The sequence below is a fragment of the Portunus trituberculatus genome, chromosome 32 (assembly GCF_017591435.1).
Source record: "Portunus trituberculatus isolate SZX2019 chromosome 32, ASM1759143v1, whole genome shotgun sequence".
Classification (NCBI taxonomy): Eukaryota; Metazoa; Arthropoda; class Malacostraca; order Decapoda; family Portunidae; genus Portunus; species Portunus trituberculatus.
Window position 1 is genome coordinate 12,851,140 of NC_059286.1, and position 25,225 is coordinate 12,876,364.

Genomic DNA, 25,225 nt, shown 5'->3' on the forward strand with positions numbered 1-25,225 from the left:
TTTAGGACTCCTCCCCTCCAGGCACCATCTGGTGAATGGCAGACATTGATCCCTTACTTATTAAAACCCCTTGCCTAGTGTGAGGCGCTGCAAGTGGACGACTACTAGTGAAGGAAAAGAAGGACCTGCTGTCAGTTCCCTGCCTTGAGCCCCAGGCCGGACCCGACTGCCACCTTCTCCCCCCATGCGGCGCCCAAGGCCGTCACGATCCTCAACGAATTTTGGCCGGAGACTCTTAAATGTCATTTAAATTTTGATCTGAACATAAAATCGTCGATGGTAAATGAAAAATGGCTTTGATATGAAAGTGTGCAGAAGTAGAGTGATCAATGAAATAAGACGAAATAAGCTTTGCTCCGGAGTATTAGAGTGCACTTTGCATGTCCGCATGATCGTATAGGAACTGCCTCGTTAATGAGAAACCTTGGAAGATTAAATACATATCAGGATAGGGAGGATGAGTAGACACCGACTTTTCATTTTTGGGTAAGATAAATTTTGCAATCATGATCTACGCAATGAAGGGAACAGCAATGGACTTTATGAACCGAATTAATTAAAACCAAACTTAATCCAACCTATAACGTTGAGAAAACGTTGACCTTTCAATACATTCCCCTCTCCTCTCTCCAGACGCAAGCCAAGGCGTGGACTCAAGAGCACTGAAGAGGCAGAGGCAACATCTGTCCCTGCTGTTACAAGTGGCTGTGGCAGCAGTGAGTTTGGTCCTGTTCACTTCCTTTTATTTCCTTTCCTTCCCCTTACGAGTAAAGACGTCAAGATAAAGGCTTCAATTATGCAAAGAAACAGAAAAGCACTAATATATTAAATCTTACATTTCACTTTTTTTTTCTATACAATCACGATTTCTATTCTTCTATTCGTTTTCTTTGTAGAGAGATCATGATTTTGCTCTTTCACTCCTCTCCTCTTCCTTTATCATTCTCTCATTAACACGACCTAATAGATGATAGATTCTTAAATCAGACTTGGTGTTGAGGGAAGAGCGCAACACAGTGGAAGCAAGCGCAGTGTTATTCATGCCACTTGCCACTCATATCCTACCAGAGAAGCAATTAAAACTGAAGCATTTACTTGCCGGCAGCATGATAACAAACTGGCAGCAGAGGGATTCGAGGGGCAGAGGGGAGTCTATCCATACCCGCTATCCAAGGCAAGTATAACGCAGCTGGTTCACATTCACAGCTCATACTACACGAGAAATTAACTGTATTCTGAAGCACTCATGCCCGCACCTCCATTATATTAAAAAGGCATTAATTGGTTACACTCGTTTCTAAGGTTGCTTCTTTATGGTTCTAGTGACAGACTAATAAGGTTTCTACGTTATTAGCAGAAAAACACTCTTGAGAACCCGGCTATTCACCTCTGAGAAAAGTTGTGGTGCGAGAACGAAGCGTTTCGGAATACGGCCTCAATACATACTCACACAAACACACACACACACACACACACACACACACACCAGCCGATTTTTTTTTTAACACATTAAAAAAACAAATATCTACTCTAAATAAATCATATAAGACAGAAACGTCACACTCAACACATTACATACAGCACAGGAAGCAAAGACACACACACACACACACACATCTGGGCAGATCTATGTTTACACCACAAGACACAAACATCTATGGCTGGCAAACTGACGGCATCAGACAGACACTCACCACGTTTCTCTAGGTGCTGTTAGCGTTATCCTCTACCCCTGCAGGTGCCGCTCAAGGACCAGAAAGCCGTAGAGGAGAGTAAAAAACCAGCCCTACCCCGCCAGCTGCCCACCGACGTCACCTCCTTGCCTTCCGACCACCACGCGCTAGGCTATCTCTGTCGCGGCCATTCCCTCAGGGTAAGCAAAAGGAGACTATTAAAGGATGCTTCTTATATTTTCCATTTTTTTATTCAAACCCTTCAGTACTGGAACGTAATTTTATGATGAATTTTTGGTGTGATTAGATGATTTTATTGACATTAGGAAGGGTTTACGGAGGTTAGAAGATTAATGGCCAGAGTCTACGCTATTTTAATCCCCCACACAGGTTTCTGAAATTGTATAAAATCACCAAATAGTAGCAGAATGAATATGAAAACACGTCCTGGTATTTAAGGGGTCAAATTTGTTCTCTGATTGTCTATTCCAGGTATCAACACTGAACATTTAATTTATCTTGGGTTATGTTCTTTAGGTAACTCACTATTATTTTTTTTTTATTGTTCTGTGTTCTTAAACTTAAGGAAATACGTAGTGAGGTGCAAGTACACAGTAATTGTTTTGCAAGATGCCACTGCCAGCATATGGAAAAAAAAAGTAGTTAGAAATTTTGAAGAGTATCGTGTTTTTATTTCTGTGCATTGAAATTTTATGTGGCCAGATAAAATCATTGTTAGTGTTATTACCAGATGAGGAGTTCCCTAGCGCTGCTCATTATATTATTATTACTATTATTGCTATTGTCTGTCTTACTGGTGCAGATTATGAGATATGGCTGTTGCTGCTGTTATGGGATCACAAACCATACAATTTCAACCTTTTTCATTTTTATGTAAGAGGGACACTGGCCAAGGGCAACAAAAATAATATAAGATAAAAAATAAAAACATTAGAATGAATCAGCCCCTGAAGAAAGAGACCAAGAGGATTATCCATAATTAAAGTGCCTTGAAAGAGCTTTTAAGTTATAGGAAAGGAGAAATACGGAAACAGGCAGGAGAGAGTTTCAGAGTTTACCAGAGGAAAGAATGGAAAACTGAGTACTGGTTAACTCTTGCATTAGGGAGCTCTGAACACCGAATTGTATCTACCTACTTACTATCTTGTATTCAGAGTGCTAGGCAGGAGGGACGTCTTCGCTGTCGGTTATCATCTCGGGGCAGCGCCTGGCTCACCCTCATGCCCGTGCTGGAGGAAGACCTGAGCCTCGACCCGCCCGTTGTGTCCTTCCACCGCATCCTCTCCGACGCACAGCTCACCACACTCAAACACCTCGGCGCCCCTATTGTGTGTCACGTACATTATTATTATTAGTAGTAGTAGTAGTTAGCGTTCATAAAATCAATATTATAATTTCACATTAAGTCAACCCTGTTATCTTCCTCTATAACATCTCCATCTACATCTTCCGCCATTAAACTGATACATCTACACATCTGCTTCCCCTTCTTTGGACGTGTTATGCTTTGAATTGCTTCTTTGTCTCTTCGTCTTTTTCTACACCCTTGGATAATTCTCTCTTATTGTCCAGCACCTGGTCAGAAATGTGTTTATGTGGCGCACTATTCCTGTCTCTTGTTAGTTCTTATTCCTGTTTACTTCTTTCCTCGTTCCCATTCCTCTTTTTATTCCTGCCACTTTACTAGATCTTGTCTTGTGTTTGCATGTCGTACTCTACAATGAAATGTTTGCCTAACCTCTTGTCCTCTCTTCCTTTTACAGCTAATATTCCATCCTGACTATTTATGACCCCTTGTTCTCTCGTCCCTTCCTCCACAGCTGAATGCCGGCCACTGTGCAGGGCGTTGAGGGGAAGCAGATCGCTCGTTATCGCGCCTCCCACACCGCCTGGCTCGGGGGCGGGATACACCCCATGGTTCGCTCCGTCAACCGCCTCGCCGCGGCCCTCACAGGTGAGCGTGACTGACTCATTGACTTTTGAGCACCGCAGCATGACAGGTGAGGAGACGCGGTGGAGCGGGGAGACATTCAGAGAGAGAGAGAGAGAGAGAGAGAGAGAGAGAGAGAGAGAGAGAGACTTAAACACTTTAGTAGCATGGCACCTCAACTATATCATACACATTCTCATACGTAAATAAAGGCAACCCTAATATTCTCCTTTCCCTCGTGGAGTTATTTATTGAACTGACGAATTAGATATAAAAGGTGTCAGATTTTACATTGGTTATTCTGAGCGAGTTGAAGAAGTAAAACAACAAACATTTCAAATCACAAAACTGAATAATGTAATTTTAACCTATCAGTGCATCTATTAAGCCAGCAATCCTACACGACGCACCACCCAAACATATTCACACTCGTAATGGTAAATCTAGTGACTATAAATCCTATCAATAAACTGAGTATGAAATCCGCGGCAGGGCTGGCGGTGGACGAGGCAGCGGGGGAGGCGGAGATGCTGCAGATCAACCAGTATGGCGCTGGAGGCCATTACGTGCCACACATGGACTTTGTGGCACTCTACCGCAACATTGTAAGTCTTCCTCCGCCCATGACTCTGTGTGTGTGTGTGTGTGTGTGTGTGTGTTGACGATAATAATGAGAAAAAGAAAGAAGAAAAATTACAATAAGTATGATGATTCCAACAATGATAATAATAATAATAATAATAATAAATAATAATAATAATGATAGTAATAATGATAATAATAATGATAATGGTGATAACAATGGTAACAATGATAGTAACAGCAACAACAACAACAATAATAATAATAATAATAATAATAATAATAATAATAATTTCTTCTGTCCAATATTCTGATACATATAAACACATTTAACTAAATATAACACTGCACATACATATTCTCTTCTAACTTCTACTATGTCATGTCAAAACAAACAGATAACAAACAGCAAATACATTATCACCAAACCTCATCACTCACCCGTAGCAGTGGTTACAAAGAGCAGTATATGGCTGTTCATTGTCACCCTTGCATGCATCACGTGTTCCTCCATCCTTTCCTTCGACAGTGGGAAGCAGGACTCCTCAACCACACCCTCCTTCAGGAACACCCACAAGGGGACCGCATCGCCACCCTCATGTTCTACGTAAGTGACTGCCCTGGGACCAATTCATTGCTAGGATTTTTTTTTTTTTCCTTTGGGATGGGAGGCAAGGAGTTAATTTAGTTTAAGAAACCTACTCCCCCTCTTTCTCTAAATTTGGGTATCATGTTTCCTTGCCCTTCCCCCTTATCTCTCTTTTTCTCTTTACACGTTCCTTGCCCCCCCCCTCCCCATCTCTCTCTCTCTCTCTCTCTCTCTCTCTTTACATTTGAGTGTCATGTTTCCTTGCCTCCCCCCTCATCTCTCTCTCTTTACATTTGTGTGTCATGTTTCCTCGACCCTCCCCACATCTCTCTGAATTTGGGTGTTATGTTTACTCGACCTCCCCCACCTCTCTTTCTCTCTCTCTCTCTTTAAATTTAAGTGTCATCTGCCACTAATCTGTACTAAACACACTCCGGCAGATGAATGACGTGCCAGAGGGTGGGCGGACAGTTTTCCCCAGGCTAGGTGTGGGTGTGGCACCTGAGAAAGGCAGTGCCATCTTCTGGTGGAACTTGCTGCCATCAGGGAAGGGTGATGAACGCACACTGCACGCTGCCTGTCCTGTTCTGAGTGGCACCAAGTGGGGTATGTATCCAGACAATAAAGGTTATCCTATATAGTATCTGTATAAGATAATAACGTGCACTTCTTGACCCTCCCAAATGTTTCCTTTTTGTTACTTCTATGTTGAATGTTGAGTTACAAATCTGTCTTGGGTTTGAGTCTGACATGAGCAAGTCAGCTTTGTCTTACAGGGAACATGGAAGAATATTTATTTTCTGAATGTTGAGTTATGGTTACCTGAGTGTTTGGGAATGTAATAACCTGAATGTCAGTCACTCTGCAGCAATAAAAGGCTCAGTAATTGAATGTCAAGGCTTCAGCACCTTCACCTACTTCTCATTTCACCTTTCTTTGTCAGGATGAATACATAATTTGTGTAATATCAGGAGCAACTGAAGTCACACCACTGACTTACAATTATATATATGACATCCAATCAGAACTTGTAGCCTGAACACTGACGCTAATGGACACATACTATTTGCCATACACACCAAGATTGTGTTACAAGACAATTATACATACCAGACCTTTACCAAACAACTTTTGGAGTCAAGGAACACTTTTTCCACTTTTTCAGTGAGCAACGTGTGGATCAAATATTACCCACAGGTGCACCACAGGCCATGTGTGGCTACCACAGTGAGGCAGTGACAACTGATGCTTTCACTTGTTCTGCCACTCTAGTGAAGCAATTGTCATGTCAAGTTAAGACTTGTGTATTGTCTGAGTAGTATATACATACATACATTTTAAAAAATTTAATTTTATTTGTACAGATCCAAAACCATGATTTCTTAGCAATGTAATGTAACGATTGACTTTTTTGGGGATATGTATAAAAATGACGAGTTAATAAAAAACTTTACTATCCTAAAAACAATAAAAGTGTCACTTCATCTTGTCACTAAGTAATGTGTACTTCACAGGAAATAGAGTTAAGAAATTAACAATAGAAATTTTTAAATGTTAATCAAACGTAAGGTATTCACCAAAGTTTTCCTAAAAATAAATATCAATTTAGTATAACCACTATCTATCTCTAATAGTTTCCTCTGTAATATCCAAAACAATGTAAATACTGGATGGTGAGCAACACCACAAGAAACACAACACCCGCCATGGCAGTGATCCCAGGAAGACCAAGAAACACGAACGGAAGACAGTGCAACATAAAAATGATAAATACAGTAGGTAGTTTGTAAAATGGTAAGAGTATAAAAATATAAAATCCCTAAGAATATCCTGGTTAGATTAGACGAAGTGACTTGTAGGCCCGGGTCCTACTGGTAGGCTTAGGCTCGCTGACTACTTTGGCTTTAGAGGTAGACGATGAGGCAGCCTTGGCACCTCTGGTCCGGCCACGTGGCGGTGCAATCTCTTCCTCTCCAGGACTCTGTGACAGGCTGGGGGCATTCTTTCCTCTAGTTGTTGCTGACTTAGACACCCTAGCTCTCTGACCTACCTTAATTTTACCTTTGGATATGGTTTTTGGGGAGGAGGGCAGCCCCAGCTTCTCACCATCATGCTGGGAGGGGCTGTGTGGTGCAGTGTTGAGTGATGACAGCGGGAGGTCGCTTGGCACCTTCAGCACAAGAGAGGATAAGGGGCTACCCCATTCTGTCTCAAGGGAATCCAAGATATTATTCTCAGCATTTTCTTTTTTTCTGACACTACTTGGTGGTTTCTTTCGTGTTGACTTGAAGAATTTGTTAGGTTTGGGAAGTATTTCTTTGTGTGGAGTAACATGTGTGCCAGACTTTATGGCAGAGTCTGTGTTGTCCTCTTCCTCATCACTGAAGATTATATTCCTCCTGTTTACATGCCTGGGAGCATTGAGAAGCTTCTGGACAGTTTTTCTGCTGCTCCCATACTCTTTTCTGGTGCTCATCTTGGGAGTTGTTACTATTGTGGCTGGCATCTCATCATCCGGCTGAACTATGACAACCTGCTGATCAATATCTGAAAGAGAAATAAACAAGAAATTAAAGTACTATTATTCTTTTCTCATGTTTATCAGAATTTTAGTTTAAATTTCTGTTAATGCCCCAAAGCACATTTCTGAAGATGGAATCAGTGGTATCTTGAAACTCTCCATTACCTTCTGGAGACTTTGTACTTCTGCTGATAACCTTCTCTAGAGAGCGGCCTTGCAGGGACAGAACAGCAACAAAATGCATATCTTGAATCAACAACTGAAAAATATTAAACATCATGAGAAAGATTTGAAGCAGAAGTCAAGGAGAGGAAGGGTGTACATAATAGACATAAGTGGCCTAGTGTGTGGTCCAGTGTGATGATCTGGTGACCAAGAGGTCCAGGGTTCCCATACCTGGCTAAGCAGAGACAATTTCATCTTGGCAGGATAATCAAAATAAATATAACTCTAGGAAAGTACGTGTAAAAATTTACCATGAGCCACCAAGATTTTGTCACCATTAACCTGTTCAGTTTCATGACATGTCTTCATATTTATTCTGGTTACTATATGGCAATTTTATATAGCTTCAGAAACTCCTGTCTAGATTAAAATAGTGAAGACTGGACCATTAATCTTCTGACCTCCAAAGAATCTTGATAGTGTAAATAAAATTATCTAATTACACCCAAAATTCATGGTAAAATGCATCCCAGTATTGAAGGAGTTAAAGGGCCAAGCATCCAGTCATTACATACAGCAGTTATCACAATGGATAGTTATAGCATGGGGAAGAAAAGTTCAGCTTCACAATGCTGGACCTGGCTGAGTGCCACTCACCTGAGACTTTTTAGTGGCCAGAATCTGAAGACACTCCATATTGACAGCAAGGGCCTTCTCCCACTTCCTCTCTAGAGCCAGACATTCTGCCTGGGCATGGAAGGTTTGGAGGTGAACCTGAGCAGGGAAGATGGGCAGCACAATTGATGTTAGGTCCTAAATTTTATTGACTGCAATAATAGCTACAGAAAAATCTATCTTTGGCATGATCATAATTACACATGCACATTTCTTTCTTTTATTACTGCACGACAAGTACGTATGTGGCTTTGGGAGTCACTTTTTTGAGGAATGACAAAAATCTAATTTACAACTTTGACAGCATTTTATTTTTATTTTATCAATCATGAACTGTAATATGCTTCCTTAAAATTAAATGATCTTTTTTTTCTGTATCATTTAGTAATACTTACCAAATTTAATCTTGAGCTTACAAACATGCTGGGCGACATCACCCACTCCTTGACATCTCTCTTCAGGAATGATGCCATGTAAGAGGAGACTTCCTCCGCCTTGTCTGCAATGTCAGCGTACATCTGCCATGCCTGAAAGTCAATGTTTGTCATTAAAACTGCAGACACAATACTTCCACTGATTAATTACTTTATATTTCTTTCTTTTCTTGAAAAAATAAAATAAATAAATAAATAAATAAATAAATAAATAAATAAATAAATAAATACATAAAATTTTCTGAACCAATTCCTTTAAAGCAGTTATTTCAGTCATTACTGGCAGTCTTTCAAACACAGCCACCATCACCATGTTATGTTAGGCCTCTAGTCATCCAGGCCTCCAGGATAAAACCATTCCACTTAATAGGCAGAGGAATGAGTTACAAGGACACATTCCACTCACTTGGTCGAGACACTTCTGTGCAGCCTGGAAGCGTCCACTTTGAGCGTGGAGGAGCGCCAGCAATATGGCAGTTGAGATGCGAAGGTGGTGGATGATTGGAGTAGCACACAGGACACAGTGCATGCCCCTGCTTGGACACGCTGAAAAGCTGACAACGGCAACATTATCAAGCTGACCCACAGATGGAGAAGAAATGGCCACCTCCTCCTGTCCTGCCTGGAACGGGAGGCAGCGCTCAGGTGGAGGTCCTGTGCACCACTCTCTGTGCGCATCCTCTCCCCACTGCCACCCATGGGGTCACAGAATATTTCAGGCCCTCGCTTCTTTGTGACCTTTGATGGCTTGCTAATGGACAGCTTAGTAAATTCTGGCAAGAGGTCCACCAGTTCTTGCTGAGATGAGGGATGAGTCCTCAAGAGTGCCTCCAGACTGTCTACCTTCACCCTGCAGTCCTCCAGCTGGTCACACAACACATCCACACGTGCTAGCAGCTCCAGACACTCAGCAATTCTGCAAACATGAGAATGTTGAAGATAAACTGTTACATGAAAGGATATGATGCCATGTTAGTAACTCCAGCAAGCTCCGTTAATCAAATAAGGTAAATTGAATAAGGAAAAGTAAGAGAAGTCACAAACCTGAGAGGAAGAATTAGCTGCTGGGAAAATTGAAGTGATTTTTCAATGTATGCCCTGGCTATCCTGGGCTGGGCTGTGGTGATGCTGAGGTGACCCAGCCAGGACGTAGTGGTGAGCAGCAGGCTGGCCACTCGGTGCCGCCAACAGATAATGTCTGTGGAACAAGTAAAGAGAGAGAGAAAGCAAGTCAATATTTCTGTCATCCTGCCAAGCATAAATTCATAATTTTCAATGTGAAAGAGAAAGGGATTATAGTGTTAAGTTATAATGCACTAAATTACTAACAACTTTACTTATAAATGCTTAGATTAAAAGCTTTAATCAAACAAATAAACTGTTACTTTATAAACTTAATAAAATTAAAAGAATGAGATGAGTTGCCACAAAATCACCTGTGTTTGAGTCTGTGAGTGCCATGATGACTAGAGCATTGGCCTCCCTACAGGCCAGGAGTGCCAAGGAGAAGCACGGTGCAGGGAGTGCAGGGACAGGGTTCAGGAGCCAGGGAGGGAGCCACGCATACAGAGAGGCCACCAAGTGTACCAGTGTCTGCACTTCTGTGGTCTTTATGGTACGCTTGGCCAACACCTCAGACTGTAGGGCTTCCTGGACCAGCCTGACACCATCCTGGTACTGCAACACAGTGGTGAGGGTTGTATTAGGTATCAGGGAATCACAAAGATTCATGCCAGATATCTGCATACTGACACAATGAGAACACCATCATTCTCCAGCAAGGTACTGTACCTTTCCTGTCTTGTAGTAGAGGAATGCAGTGGCAACAGAGGCACTGAGCATGAGGCATGCGTGTGAGGTGTCCTGTGGGTTGGCTGGCTTGCTGGAGGATGCCACCTGCTCCAGCTCCAACACGAGACTTGCATCCACCAGCTCAGGGGCCGTCAGTATCAGCTCAACAATGCCTACAGGTTTGATGTACAATGACCCACCACATAACATATTCACCATAAAATTACCAAGTACTCTTAAAAAATAACCAGTTGAGAACAACTCTCATAACTTCACAACTATTATCATGTGTCAATTTTAGTTTATTTATTTACACCTTGTGGGCTTTTCACAGGAATTTCTGGGCAAAAGGGGGTACTTATTGTGGTACATCCTATCTCAAAGCCCACTCGCTACAAAACCATTGCCCTGAGTGAGGAAGCCCAACCTACATTTGGACCGTGGACAGGATTTGAACTCCATGCGCTTGGAGACCTCTCAAACCCCAAAGCACACATGATTCTATTGTACCACGGCGGCCCCAAAATCTCTCAAAACTGCCTTGTATCCATTTATGCATACCACAGTCACTTCTTAAGCAGCTCCACTCCCACAACTGAAGTTATTCACCTTTGTGTTTCGCTCCACAATTGTCCCACTGTGTGTGTGTGTGTGTGTGTGTGTGTGTGTGTGTGTCTAAAGTTGTGGAACAGAGGAAGAGGTATACAGACACACCCTTAATGAGGTAATTGAGAAGAGAGTGCCTGCGGGCCAGGGCGATGAGCAGCCCCCAGGCCTGGATGGTGGGAGCAGCCAGGCCGGACAGGTGGTAGATGTAGCCCACGGACGTCAGACTCACACAGGCCACGTCTGGATTTTCCAGAGGAAGATCCTGAAAAGTGTTGAATACATAGAGTAAGTCTACTAAACTCTTTTAAACTATAAGTTCCATTTAAGCTATTATATACGTAATTCGGAACAAAACATACAACTTTAACTAATAAGTTATCTGCTATATTAGTGTCATATGTGTAACACCTACCATTTGTATTAAAGATTTCACAGCTGTGCAAAACTATTACACTACAAAAACTTCCACTTTTACTAAAGATTTGATACCTGCATATAAGAATAAGTTCAGTAATTATATTGAAGATGTATTTAATTTGCAACTCTTGACAACTTTGAAAATGCATAAACTAACTTAACTAAATGACATTCACTGACACCACACCAATGATTACAGAAAATAGTGGAAAGAGTTACAAAAACATGTCATCTGACCTCAGAGATGAACCTGTCCCAGATATCCAGGGCAGCCTGCACGGGGGCCAAGGAGGCGTGCTGGGTGTGGAGGGAGAGGAGAGCTGTAGGGCGCCTCGCACCTATCATGCAGGCGCTCCTCCTCTCCTGGCTCTGACACTGGCGCTGTGAAGGGGTTCGGTTTACTTGCCTCCTTCACCTCTGCCTGGAAGGAGTAAGGGATGGAACACATACTTCCTAGTGAGTATGCACAACAATAACAGTGTTTCCAGTATCAAAGACACACAATTCACAAACATACTCACATCAGCCTTGTTGTACATAACTTGTATATAGCAAAGGTACTGCCAAAAATGAACCAATGCCTCAAGCTCCAGGAGCACCGGCTTGGTAGCACAATCACTCTGAAATAAACACAAGTACAGTATCAGTCACAGCCACACTCCAGGGGCTTCATGCTCAGGAATTTGGATCACACCTTGGAAATGAGCCATGATAAATACAAATACTGTACGTCAGAAACCTGGGTATAGATTAAGATGAGTAGCACAAACACATGCACACAGGTCAGCCCCTCCACACACAATCCATCCTGGCCCATCCATCCACCATGCACAGGCTACCTCCACACAAACTGTACCTTAGCCTCCTGTAGCAGATCCTTGGCCTGCTGAGCTGTATGTGTGGCCTCGTACTCCTCCGCCTCCATGTCAGGGTACGTCCACAGCGCCTCTGTCACCGCCAGCAGGCCCCACACCCGACCCTCCAGCCCGTGCTCACTTGCTGCCACCGCCCGACCACAACACAGCTGCTCCTCCACAGTGTTGTACCTACACCAGAACACCACCTCCTTAGTGTTGAGTGTTGCCTCTCTCTGATGACTATATTCACTCGTATATACAAACAGGTTAATTTTATTTTTTCTTTCTTTCATCTTCTTTAAGAGACACATTAACCAAAGGGAAAAAGGGAGAGAGAAAAAGAAAAGAAAAAGATTCACAGAGAGTGCACACTTCCTCTATTCAAGAAAATGTTTACACTTTTCAGACCAACATAACTCAAATTATTTCAAATAGTAAGACATGAAAGAGACAGACAGTCATTCATATATAAATACTGTACACCTATTATATTATGAAACTACAGAAATACTTATAGTAGTAAACACTCACTTTTGCTGCTTGTAACACCGTATTTCCTTAAGCAGGGCTGCATCTTGGTCAAACACTACACCATCTGCCTCTGTGTACTTCTTCCTTGCCTCCTTCACCACGTCACACACTGTCAGGTCCTGAGAAACACAGTCTGTCACTACCACCTACACACTAACATGCAATGCTATACAAAACTAGACCATAAAATTCAGAGACACCAAGAGAATAACTAATTAATCAAATTAGAAGGCTATATAAGACTATACCAGATAAATTATAGATGCTCAGATGATAAATACAGATGACTAAATTTTGCATGTAGAAATAAATAAGAAAATAAGTATGTCTAAGTCACTTCTGTATAGTATAGCATGTATAGTATGGTGTTATTGTGAGTTGTACCTGGTTAAAATACACATGAGGTATAAATGCAGATGATAAAATAAAAATAAAAACATTCATATTTAAGTCTTTTGTGTATGATAATGTTTGGTGATGTTATTGTGAGACACATCTGTTAATCTTGAGAAAAAAAAAAAAAAAAAAAAAAAAAAAACAAGAAGGAAAGAAAGAAAACAAAGATGCACAAAAAAAATAATAAATAAATAAATAAAAAAAAATTAAAAAATGTACGTATATAATAGACCTCCCCTGGCAGCAACACACCACACACTCACCTTCAATGCATCACTGCTTCCCTTCTTGGCGTCCCTCTTGCACTTCACCCACGTGCTCACCAGGTCCTCAATGGAAAGGCAGCCGGCCAGGAAGCCTCGAGCCGCCGCCACTCCCGCCTCCCAGTGGTGGCCGCCGTACCGCAGCACGTCACTCCACAGCTGAACCTTCCTGCTCAGGTTCTGCCAAGCGATGTGCTGCAGGCCCACATAAAAATATAAGTACATAATGGAAGCTACAAGAAGTCATCATGTATACTAGTGGCAGTTCCTATACAAGACATACCCATCTATTGTCACCCATCACCTCCATCCATAAGAAAATAATGGAAGCTACAAGCAGTGACAGATCCAGTATAAAAATTTGAGGGGTGGCTAACCTGGGTGGAACTTCAATCCCTTAAGCACCCAATCCCCCACCCTGGATCTGTCCCTGCTACTAATACACTATCTACACACCTGAAAACACCACAAAAACACTGGAAACTAGGGTAAATATTGTCTTCTGAACATTTTCCTGTTTGCCAGCCTCCTCCCACTACTAGTTTACTCACCTGTACTTAGAAACACTTGCAGACACCTTGAGAACTTTACATATCAATGCTAAATATAAATGAAGAGAGACCAGCACCAGCTTTCCTCCTCCTCCCACTCCTGTTACCATGACTAGCACACACCTACACCTAAAAACACTTGCAGACACCATGAGAACCTTATATATTATGCTAAACATAATGAAGAGAGACCGGCCTTAACGTTTCTTGTCTGAGCCTCATTAGTGCTACTGAACATTACATCTGTTCCTCTTGTTACATCACCTGCAATTCTCAAAGAAGCAAGTTCATGTGACAATATTTAGTGATTGTATAAGTGACACAAGGTAAGCCAGAAGAGACCACCTTACCACCTTACCTTCTGTTCTTGAGGGGCGTGACTGTGGTACTGGTCGAACAAATCCACCGTCACCTCCAGGAACTTCACTGCAGAGTCGTACTTAGTCTTCTTGTACGCCATGGAGCCAAAATTGCCAAAGTGAATGCCTGCAGCGATGGAGCCAAGGTAAGGTTTGTGTGTGTGTGTGTGTGTGTGTGTGTGTGTGTGTGTGTGTGTGTGTGTGTGTGTGTGTGTGTGTGTGTATTAGTTATATATTTATTTTTTCCTTTTATGTAAGAGGGGAAATCTGGCCAATGGCAACAAGAGTGATTAAACAAAAAAGGCCCACTTCGATGCCAGTCCCCGAGCAGGTTAGCTTGGATGTATGTGCGTATGTGTTTGCCTTAGAAATTAAAGAAATCCATACATCCAGCTATCCCTTTCCACTGGAGATCAACAAGACTCTGTGTGTGTGTGTGTGTGTGTGTGTGTGTGTGTGTGTGTGTGTTTCACTGTTTGATCTGCTGATCTGCTGCAGTCTCTGACGAGACAGCCAGACGTTACCCTACGAAACGAGCTTAGAGCTCATTATTTCCGGATAGGTCTGAGACCAGGCACACATCACACACCAGGACAACAAGGTCACAACTCCTCGATTTACATCCCGTACCTACTCACTGCTAGGTGAACAGGGTCTACACGTAAAAGGTGTGTGTGTGTGTGTGTGTGTGTGTGTGTGTGTGTGTGTGTGTGTGTGTGTGTGTGTGTGTGTGTGTGTTTCACTGTTTGATCTGCTGCAGTCTCTGACGAGACAGCAAGACGTTACCCTACGGAACGAGCTCAGAGCTCATTATTTCCGATCTTCGGATAGGCCTGAGACCGGACACACACCACACACCAGGACAACAAGGTCACAACTCCTCGATTTACATCCCGTACCTACTCACTGTTAGGTGAACAGGGACTACATGTGAAAGGAGACACACCCAAATATCTCCACCCGGCTGGGGAATCGAACCCCGGTCCTCTGGCTTGTGAAGCCAGCGCTCTAACCACTGAGCTACCGGGCGTGTGTGTATGTGTGTGTGTGCATGCATGTGCATGTGTGTGTGCATATGCGTGTGCATGTGTGTGTGTGTATGTTTGATTTAGATATTAAAGAAATCCATATACAACTATCTCTTTCCACCGAGATACAAATAAGCTAAGAATATGAATGAAGTGTGTTTGAATGCAAGATGTTTGGTACTTCAATGCTGTATAATCAGGGGTTCTCAACCTTTTCTTCATTAAGAACCCCCTGAGTTTATTGTAAGACCATCTTCCTGAATCCCAGTAATCTGACATCAAACAGAATATCAATTTAGTAACTGACATTGACTCAAAATGCAATGGTACTGCAAAGAGTATTATTACATCAACCATCTAAGTACCCCCGGAAATCTTACATAACGAAAATTTAGTGACTGGCGCTAACTCAATATGCAATGGTAGTGCAAATTTTAGATCAGTCATCTAAGTACCCCTAGCAATCTTGTGAACCCCTGTGGGTTTGCAAACTCCAGGCTGAACTCCTGCTGTAGATAAATATATATGCACACTAATTCATCCTATCAAGACAGTCTGCAAAGATAACAACACTAGCAGGCAACACATCATTACCAAGGCTGTAGAGTGCACCCATCTTGTCTGGCTTTCCACAGAGATTAGTCAAGATGAAGGGCCTTGTTGCCTCGGCACAGGTGAGGACGTGGCTAAAGAGTGTCTCTGGTTCTGGACTGGTGTCTGGACTGCCATTCAGCAAATCAAAAATACTTGTCAGTTGTTGGCTGAGGACGTTGGCGATCTGAAGAAATTGGACAGCCATTCGTGAGCTACATAAACAATTAAAATTGATTAAACACACTAAGCAAGTAATAATTCAAGACTCATTCTTGCACTATCCATGTTGCTCTCTCTATTCACTTAATAAAGTTGTGACTGTTCCAGGTTCAAGCAATGAAATAGAGGTCACTAGGAAGAAAAAATAAAGGTATATAAATCTGAATAAAAAGAGTGCATATGTAAAACATCATTCCAAGTAAACAGCATAGAACTATGCTCACATTAAGATTACTAGACTCTCTCCCTCTTTCTACATTGAACTATAGATGCACGTTATCTTAGCATGGCAATGACAAAGCACCTCACCTTTTTGACAATTTCATCAGACACTGGTACCCTGCATCTCTTCATCAGGAGCTCCACAATATATAAAGTCAGCTTCAGATTGGAATAAGGCTGGAGAAACAAGTAAGGTACATTTACATAAACAACAGATGGCCACAACACAGTATTTTTGGAACTAAAATATTAAATTATTAATATTTATTGTGTAAGACACCAGTGTAAATATTCCAATACTACTCTTTAAAGATAAACAGAAGTCTGGTGAGTATGTAATATACAGTTTGCTATCCTGCTATCAACTTGACTCTGTAGAGGACTGAAGTCAGCACAACTCACTGGCAGCATGGTGAGTGTGGTGAGCAGACCCAGCACCAGAACAGTGTTAGGGCCAGACAGGGCAGCCACAATGCCACATGATCCCAGCAGCTTCCTCAGCATCTCATCGCCACACTTGCCCAGCTGCAGTGCCAAGGCAATTTCGGGCAGCTTGAGGCCCGCCTTGAGGCCCATCAACATCTTAGAGTCACAGTGGGCCTCCAGCACCTTCACCAGCTGCTTGTTGTTCCTTCCAAAGTCTGAGTACTTGCCTGTTTTCAGTGCCACCTTTGCATACTCCATCACCACACCAACCATGGCAAGGACTGAGTTGTCATCACATTCTGACTGCTGACTCACCCTCTGTGTCAGGTACTTGAAAAAAGCCTGGAAATACACTTCAGAGTTCTCTGCACACTTTTCAGTCTTTTCATACACAATGTGGGCCATGACAGCATGATCACATGCTTGAATCAGGGAGCCGCCAGCAGCCAGTGAGCACCGCAGTGCAAATCTCTGCAGGGTGAGGGCGACTAGAGGTGCTGTCATGTTCAGGCTGGCATTCCACAGTGTTGAGTGCATCCTCTTCACCATACTCTGAACCTCCTCCTTGCTGGTGTCACACAGCTCAAGGTAAGGCTCGATACCAACCACCAGTCTGGCTGAGTGCTGGTGCAAATCCTGGAAGTACATTCATACATACAGTCACTGCTAGCTGACCCAAAGAAATGCTCTGGATATGCCACTCAACTTTCTCCCTAACAAACTAACCCTCATTTATGTTAAGTGTATATTCTAGTTAATTTTTTCAGAACTGCCCCTGCAAAGAAGAGAAAATATTATTAAAACAGCTATACTGTATACTATTCAAATGGCCATGTGTTTAGTTAAGATGTAAAATAGCAAAAGCTTCAAAACTTATCAGAGAATTTGCTTTGAATTATCATCAAAATCAAGACATGCCAGTCTGTCTCACCTTCCTCCGTACAGCCAAGAAAATGATGTAGAACATGGACTTGAAGTGGAAGAATGGGTCAGCAATGATGTGTTCCCGGTGGTGCTCACAACAGATGCTGATGATCTCCAGCATGGCAGAGAACTGCTGCTCCTCAAGCTCTGGAGTCTCATACACAAACCTGGAGCAGGCGCGGATGATGAGCTGGCCCTCATCACCGCTTGACGAGGCTCTCACAAGCTTCTGAAATGGCAACCAATTGTGTTACTGGCTCCTCTCATTCAAGCATGTGTCTGGGTATAGCTACAGCTGGTCATGGCTTCACAAGCTTTTCCAGTACACCATTACTATACACACACATATCTAAATGGATGCAAAAAATTTATGTGCAATGATTTCCCTTACTTAGAGGAAAAGAGAAGAAATCACTTTCTCTAATGTCTTCCTGGAGGGCCATTTCTATAAACAAACATTTAAACAGATGCAAAAAATATATAAGCAATGTTTTCCATCACTCAAGAGGAAGAGAAAGGAACCACTTACTCTGACATCTCCCTGGAGGCCGACCACTTGGCCATCCAGGATCTTTCCCTTCACCGCAGCCAGACCAGTCATCCTGATCTGAAACAAGCATAGGATTAAATAAGTGTGACTGTATCCATGTTTCAGCCTAATGATGGAACATGTAGATTCCAAAACATTGCATCTTGTATATTCCAACGCCAGGTATGATCTTAACTCTTTTGGCCAACTCTCTCAGGCCTACTTGAGGAATGGTATTTAAATGGGCCTTTCCAATATAATTTTTGTTGCCCTTCACCAAATTTCCCCTCTTACATAAAAAAAGAAAAAAATATGTGATCTCCAAAGTCTGTAGTTAATATATGGCACTGAAAAGACATGGAAAGACACTCTGTTCTTTGTGCATGAAGAAACAGAGGGCCAGCTTACCTCAGCTTAGTCCAGCTTTCAAACCATGGTCATCTCAGCTATTACTTAATGACAACTCCTCATTTTCACTATTTCTATTTATCAACTTAGTCATTTTATGTTAGAGTGAAAAATTTGCAGTACAACATTGACAACATAATTCTGCTATCAAGACATCTAACAAGATAAAGCACATAAGGACTGAGTACCTGTGGGATGCAACTTACTGTAACAATCCTGCAATGTATATTTAGATTTATCTTCTGTAAGGTCCTTTTCTATTCACACTTCTTATCTTTGCCTTATCAGGTGTGCATATCATATACACATTAACACAACACTACCACTTTTCTCCTCTTTCCCTAATGCTATCTAGTAATTAGGTATTGTTACAGATTTATCTACACTCTTCTCACTCTGACAGAAAAAAAATATATACTGTATATGTTGCAATTGTATCATTAAAAATTATTTAGAACACTGTGAGAGACAGTTAGGTGAAATAGAAAAGCTGTAATAAATATTGATATAAATGACAAGTATAACAATACTTATTTGAAAAAGTTTCTTCAGTGTGCAAGGTATCCCACTGTGGAATTCACTCCCTCAATCTGTGGCCTGTGGTGCCCATTTACAATATAAACTATGATTTACAATATAAAGCAGTACTGACACATCATCTAGGATAAGGGTTCTCAACCATTTTCTCATTAAGAACCACCTGAGTTATAAGACCATCTACCTGATCCCCCAATAATCTGACTTCAAACAGAATGTTATTTTTGTGACTGACAACAAGTCAATATTCAATGGTATTGCAAAGGATATCATTAGACCAGCCATCTAAGTAGCTACCTGTTGAAATTTTCTCGTAAACAAATTGGGGTTTACAAATCCCAGGTTGAGAACCACTGATCCAGGACAACTTTTATATAGGTATGACAATTCTACTGTAGTGCTTGATGTTGCAAATGATGCACCATCCAGCTATAACTTATGAGTTATATCTCCTATGCAAAATTCCTTCCTGACAAGGTGATACATCAGCAGGATGCTGCTTTCCTTTCCAAACAATGTATCCAGACTATAATACAATAATCTAGTACAATACTATATAGTGTAATAATAGGTTAGAACTGAAAAAGATACACAACAGTCACTATTCTCCCTTCTTTAACAAGATGACTGGTATGTCTTCAGATCTGTGTTGCCCTTATATAGCTCTAGAAGCTCCTCCAACAACCTGGTATAGTGTGCTACAAAGACAGCCAACAGATCCCTTTACCTTTCAAGTAGGTGTCGCTCTCCCTCTACATACTAACACAGATCATTATCTTCCCCTAACAGACGCCAGTGGGGGCCGGAGTTCCCAACGCCACCAACATCACCACCACCTGAGATACTGCTGAGGGAGACCAGGGTACAGATAGCCTCCCCTCCCTTCCCCCATTGTCTTTATCACCCAGCAGCTGCAGAACTGTGTGGATATCAAGCAATTATCTCCCTTATCTCTGTTTCCTAAGCCTACTAATAAAAAAACCCTCTTCCGTTACAATACACGTGTAATTATAACATGGTGTGCCAAGGTGTGTTAATGAATGCAGTATACTATTAGTGCAATCTCATTATGAACTCTTACCCTTATCTTCTGTGCTTAGTGTAATAATAGCAAAAAAATCTTCCCTTAGTTCAAGTACATGTAATTACAGCATGGTGTGTCTAGGTGTTAGTAATTACATGTATTCCATCAATATAACCTAAACATGAACTCTTATCTCCTGTGTTGACCCCTTCAGTACTGAGACACATTTTTACCTTAATTTTAGGGTACAATTAAACAGTTTCATTTGCATGAGGAAGGGTCTATGGAGGTCAGAAGATTAATGGCTAGAGTCTTTACTATTCTAATCCCAACATACATTTCTGAAGCTGTATAAAGTCACCAAATAATAACCAGAATGACTATGAAAATGCATCCTGGTATTAAATGAGGTTAAGTGTAATAATAACAAAACAAATCTTTCCTTAGTTCTGATATACATTCAGTTCTGACATGGAGTACTTAGGTGTGTTAGTGCCAATATATAACCTGTTTGAATGCAGATATGCCACTAATATAACCAAAATATGAATTCTTACTTTTTTTTCCTTCTATGGTGTAATTACAATAGCAAGAAATCTTTCCCCAGTTCGGATACATGTGTAATTACAAAATGAAATACTGTACCAAGGTGTTCTTTGTATCTATATATATATATGATAATACAGATATCCTTTCAATGTGACCAATTAACGGCTTTTCTTATCTCCTTAACCCATTACATAACAACAAACTAACAAACACTCACTATACAAACACATATGCAAGGGCGATAAATGGCCTCGAGATTACTCCATACTCACACAAAATCTAGTGTAAAGAAATCACATTATTATAAAATATCGACAAAATATCTCTACCCTTCCCAACATTGGTTTCTTCCCTATCACACGTTATTTCAGGCTTATACCACACCATTTCTGCCTTCCAGAGACCTTATGTGATGCTAGAATATTGCTGTAACAGGAAGATCAAAACAAACTACAAAATATCGACGAAATATCTCTGCCCGGCACTGTCACTAAGAAACCGTCCAGGACTGCAAACTACAAAATATGGACGAATTATCTCCAACTTTCCCCAGCCTTTTTTTTTTTTTTTTCTATCACATCTTATTTCCGGCTTATACCACACCACTTCTGCCTCCCAGTGACTTGTGATGCTAGACTCTTGCTATAACAGGAGGCTCGCAACAAACCACAAAATATGGACGAAATATTTCTAACCTTCCTTAGCCTTTGTTTCTTTCCTCTTATCACACGTTATTTCAGGCTTAAACCACACCACTTCTGCCTCCCAGTGACCTTGTGTGATGCTAGACTCTTACTATAACAGGAGCATCACAACAAATCACAAAATATGAACGAAATCAGCTTATCTCCGGCCTCCTTCCCAGCCTCAGTTTTTTCCCTCCTATCAAACGTTATTTCTTACTTAAATCGAACAATTTCTGCCTCCTAGCGACTCTGTGTGGTGCCAGGATAGAGTTATAACGAAGGGGTCACAGCAGTACCTATTGGGCCGCGGGAAGGTGAAGTTCAAAGCTCCACCGCCAACAGCTGACTTCAAAAATGGAACCAAAACATAAGCAAACCTTCGCGCCGCTACCACCACCATCACCACCACCACCACTTATCTTATTAAAGATTCTTATAACGCCTTCTTTTCTCATAAAAATATTTGTTTTAAGGTTTAAAATTATTTCTAATGTTTTTGGCTTCTTTTAGTTGCTATATATCTGTCTATTTGATATTTTAAAGCATTGGAAGGTCAGTTATATAAAAAAAATCATAGATGTAAAGGTAGATTTGTTGTTTCATTTATAATTTGTATACTATTTTAATTCTACTAACTCTGTGCTAATTTTTTTTAAATGCTGCTGATGATAACTCCTTGTAAACAGTTACCCTGAATATTTCGGAAAGTTGAAGCAGCAGCCGCCATCTTGCCACTCAACTCACCCGCCACTTTTGAATAAATTGATATTGCTACTTACACACCGTAGCTCGCACCACTTGGAATTCATTATACACTCTGAGAAGTGTCCATGAACTTCTCAAGGTGGCTTTAATTTTCACTTTTGTTCTCTGATAAGGACCATTTCCAAAAGCAAGTCCGGAGATAAGTCAAGTTTTCGTTGAGTTCTCATGGGTACTTTTTCCTTGAACGACAGAATCCTTTGCTAGAATCACGAAAAACACTCTTGGAAATCCCAGTAATCTACACCTGAACTTGTAAGAAAGAAGAAGTCGAGACAGGACGTTTGAGAATGCGATATATGCTATAACTTCAAAATTTTTTCACTGATTTCCTTTGTATTTTCCTAGTGTTCATCACGAAACCTGTATAGAAGTACTGTTTCTTTATGTATACCAAACACATGTATATACCAATGACAATTTATTCATCTACATTAGATAAAAATCTATCTACATCATAACAACGTTTATAAAACATTATCTAGGCACCACGTAATGCAAACTACAGTGTAACAAAGTCTTAATCTATACGTATTTTATACCTACTTTTACACTTATTATTAGGCTATATCTTAGTGCAGTTTGGTGGGTTAGGTGAGGCAGTTTACATTAATTCTTAGACTTATGTGAGCCTATAAACAGAGCGATAGTTGGCTATCACGATGCTTTGTTCAATAGATGTTGTAGAAATTCTTGTTGAATTAAGGTAGAAGCTGCATAGAATCCTATTACACTCTAACGGACGGTACATAAAGGCGGGCTCAATTTGTGACTGAAATTGCAAGTCGATAGAGATTCCGACTGAATATCAGTCCCTAGCGATTGGAATAAAAAACCGGTCGCAAAACAAGACCAACATGTTGGTCTTGTTCAGTCGATTTGCTACTTTGTTTACGTTATGACGTCATGGAGAAAGGCTGACAAATGTGGTGTCGATGTTGAGAAGATTTTGGAGTTGGTGAGGGAAAAAGAGCACATCTGGGACCCTACAAGTTAATTCTACAGAAAAAAAAAAAAACTTACGCTAATCGGCGTTTGATGAGATAGCTGCCACTCTCCGATGACTGCTTCCCTCTATGCAGGGTGTTGTTGGAGGTGAGGACTGAAGACTTGTGATGATTTAATTTGATCGCAATCGTAATCGTCACCGGAGGAAGACATCTTGTTGGGTAGCTGTTTGTTTACATTCACTTCCCGCCAACCAGGTGATACTTCCCAGTCACTATGTGTGAACGTGTTCTGACTAGAAGGGCTGAGTCGATACTTCTAGCGACTTGCAATTTCAGTCGCATATTGACACGTGGATCCGCTTTAATCTTACCAAACTCTATCTTACGGTACAGAACGCTATCAAACTCTATCTTACGGTGCATAATCCTTTTTAACTCCTGTCAAATTTAAACGGTACAAAATCCCATAAACTTTAAACAACTTACGGTACAAAACTCTATTTCAAACTCCATTAAAAGGTATATAATCGCATCAAACTCTAAGTGACGTGCGGAATCCTTATTAATCTATTACTAGAGTCATAACAACACTCTTGAAAAGTCTTATCAATTCTTCACACCCTGTTAATATATAATTGTGTAGTGAAGATAAGACACTTCAGCACCTAGGAAAAAATAAAGTGTTTATAATCACGAAAAACACTAGGAAAACTTCAATAACTTCCACTAGAGCAAGTTAAACAATTATTAAAAACACACAAAAATGAATAAATAAAAAAAACACCAATAACTTTCACTAGAACAAGTTAAACAATCATCAAAAACACACACACAAAAGAAAAAAAAAACTTAAAAACACCAATGACTTTCACTAGAACAAGTTAAACAATTATCAAAAACACACACATTAAAAAAAATCTTTAAAAACTCCAATAACTTCCACTAGAATAAGTTAAACAATAATCAAAAACACACACACAAAAAAAAAAAAACAATAACTTCCACTAGAATAAGTTAAACAATCATTAAAAGCGCACATACAAAAAAGATCCTTAAAAACACCAATAACTTTTACTAGAACAAGTTAAACAATAATAAAAAAAAACACAAAAAAAAGAATCTTAAAAAACACCAATAACTTCCACTAGAACAAGTTAAACAATAATAAAAAACACACAAAAAAAAAAAAAATCTTAAAAAAACACCAATAACTTCCGACTCAGTTAAAACCACAACAACATCTTTGAAAACCTCCAATAACTTCCATCACAGACAGTTAAAACACCATTACAACCACAAAAACATCCTTAAAACCCTATAACTTCCATTAAACTCAATTAAGACACCATCACAACCATAAACAACTTCCACGAAACCCGATTAGACCACCATCACTGCCACAAAAACATAATCAAATCCCAATAACGTCCACTAAACCCAACTAACCCCTTCAGTACCAGGACGCGTTTTACTATTAATTTAGGTTACTATTTAGCGATTTTAGAAACTTATATAGAGATTAGAATAGCAAAGACTGTGGCCGTTAATCTTTTGACCTTTGCAGATTATTCCTAAAGTAAATTAAATGATCTTATTATATACTTTAAACCATGGTAAAGATGCGTCTCAGTACCATAAGGGTTGAATACCATTATAATCCCAAAAACATCCTTAATAACCCAATAACTTGCTCTAAACCTAATTAAAACACCATTATAAACCTCAAAAACATCCTTAAAAACCCAATAACTTTCTCTAAACCTAATCAGAACGTCATTATAACCACAAAAACATCATATATCCTAAAATAACGTCTACCAAACCCAACTAAAATACACCATAACAACATCTTTGAAAAAAAAAAAAAAAACAATAACTTCCACTACAGTCAGTTCAGAGCAGCTGGGATACGATAAGATGAACGTTTAGCGACGCAAGACAAGTATATACGAATAACCTGCTGCATGTTGACCATCTGCTTATACAAGGGAGTGCTGAGGAGG

The 25,225-nt window shown here is 40.6% G+C and overlaps 2 protein-coding genes across 2 annotated transcripts in view; one reads left to right on the top strand and one right to left on the bottom strand.

The window, feature by feature from the left end:
- Nucleotides 1-6,383, top strand: part of LOC123511975 (prolyl 4-hydroxylase subunit alpha-1-like) — a 26,587-nt gene extending 20,204 nt beyond the window's left edge. Inside the window, exons 6-14 of the mRNA XM_045268084.1 lie at nt 634-716; nt 1,106-1,174; nt 1,739-1,873; nt 2,849-3,031; nt 3,519-3,648; nt 4,117-4,229; nt 4,736-4,813; nt 5,236-5,401; nt 5,961-6,383. Coding sequence (XP_045124019.1) covers nt 634-716; nt 1,106-1,174; nt 1,739-1,873; nt 2,849-3,031; nt 3,519-3,648; nt 4,117-4,229; nt 4,736-4,813; nt 5,236-5,401; nt 5,961-6,034 — 1,031 coding nt within the window. The 3' untranslated portion in view covers nt 6,035-6,383. The remainder of the gene's footprint in view (nt 1-633; nt 717-1,105; nt 1,175-1,738; nt 1,874-2,848; nt 3,032-3,518; nt 3,649-4,116; nt 4,230-4,735; nt 4,814-5,235; nt 5,402-5,960) is intronic.
- On the bottom strand, nt 6,233-21,910 carry LOC123511977. Its single transcript, XM_045268085.1, is given in 23 exon segments — nt 6,233-7,342; nt 7,482-7,575; nt 8,139-8,255; nt 8,552-8,683; nt 8,997-9,100; nt 9,103-9,506; nt 9,635-9,788; nt 10,027-10,267; nt 10,382-10,554; nt 11,096-11,252; nt 11,645-11,738; nt 11,740-11,828; nt 11,929-12,027; nt 12,264-12,453; nt 12,796-12,914; nt 13,455-13,649; nt 14,364-14,491; nt 15,987-16,170; nt 16,515-16,604; nt 16,830-17,489; nt 17,785-18,006; nt 18,307-18,384; nt 21,807-21,910. Coding segments are annotated over 22 exon segments (4,431 nt in total). The 5' UTR covers nt 18,379-18,384; nt 21,807-21,910; the 3' UTR covers nt 6,233-6,629.
- Between the last annotated feature and the right edge of the window lie 3,315 nt (nt 21,911-25,225).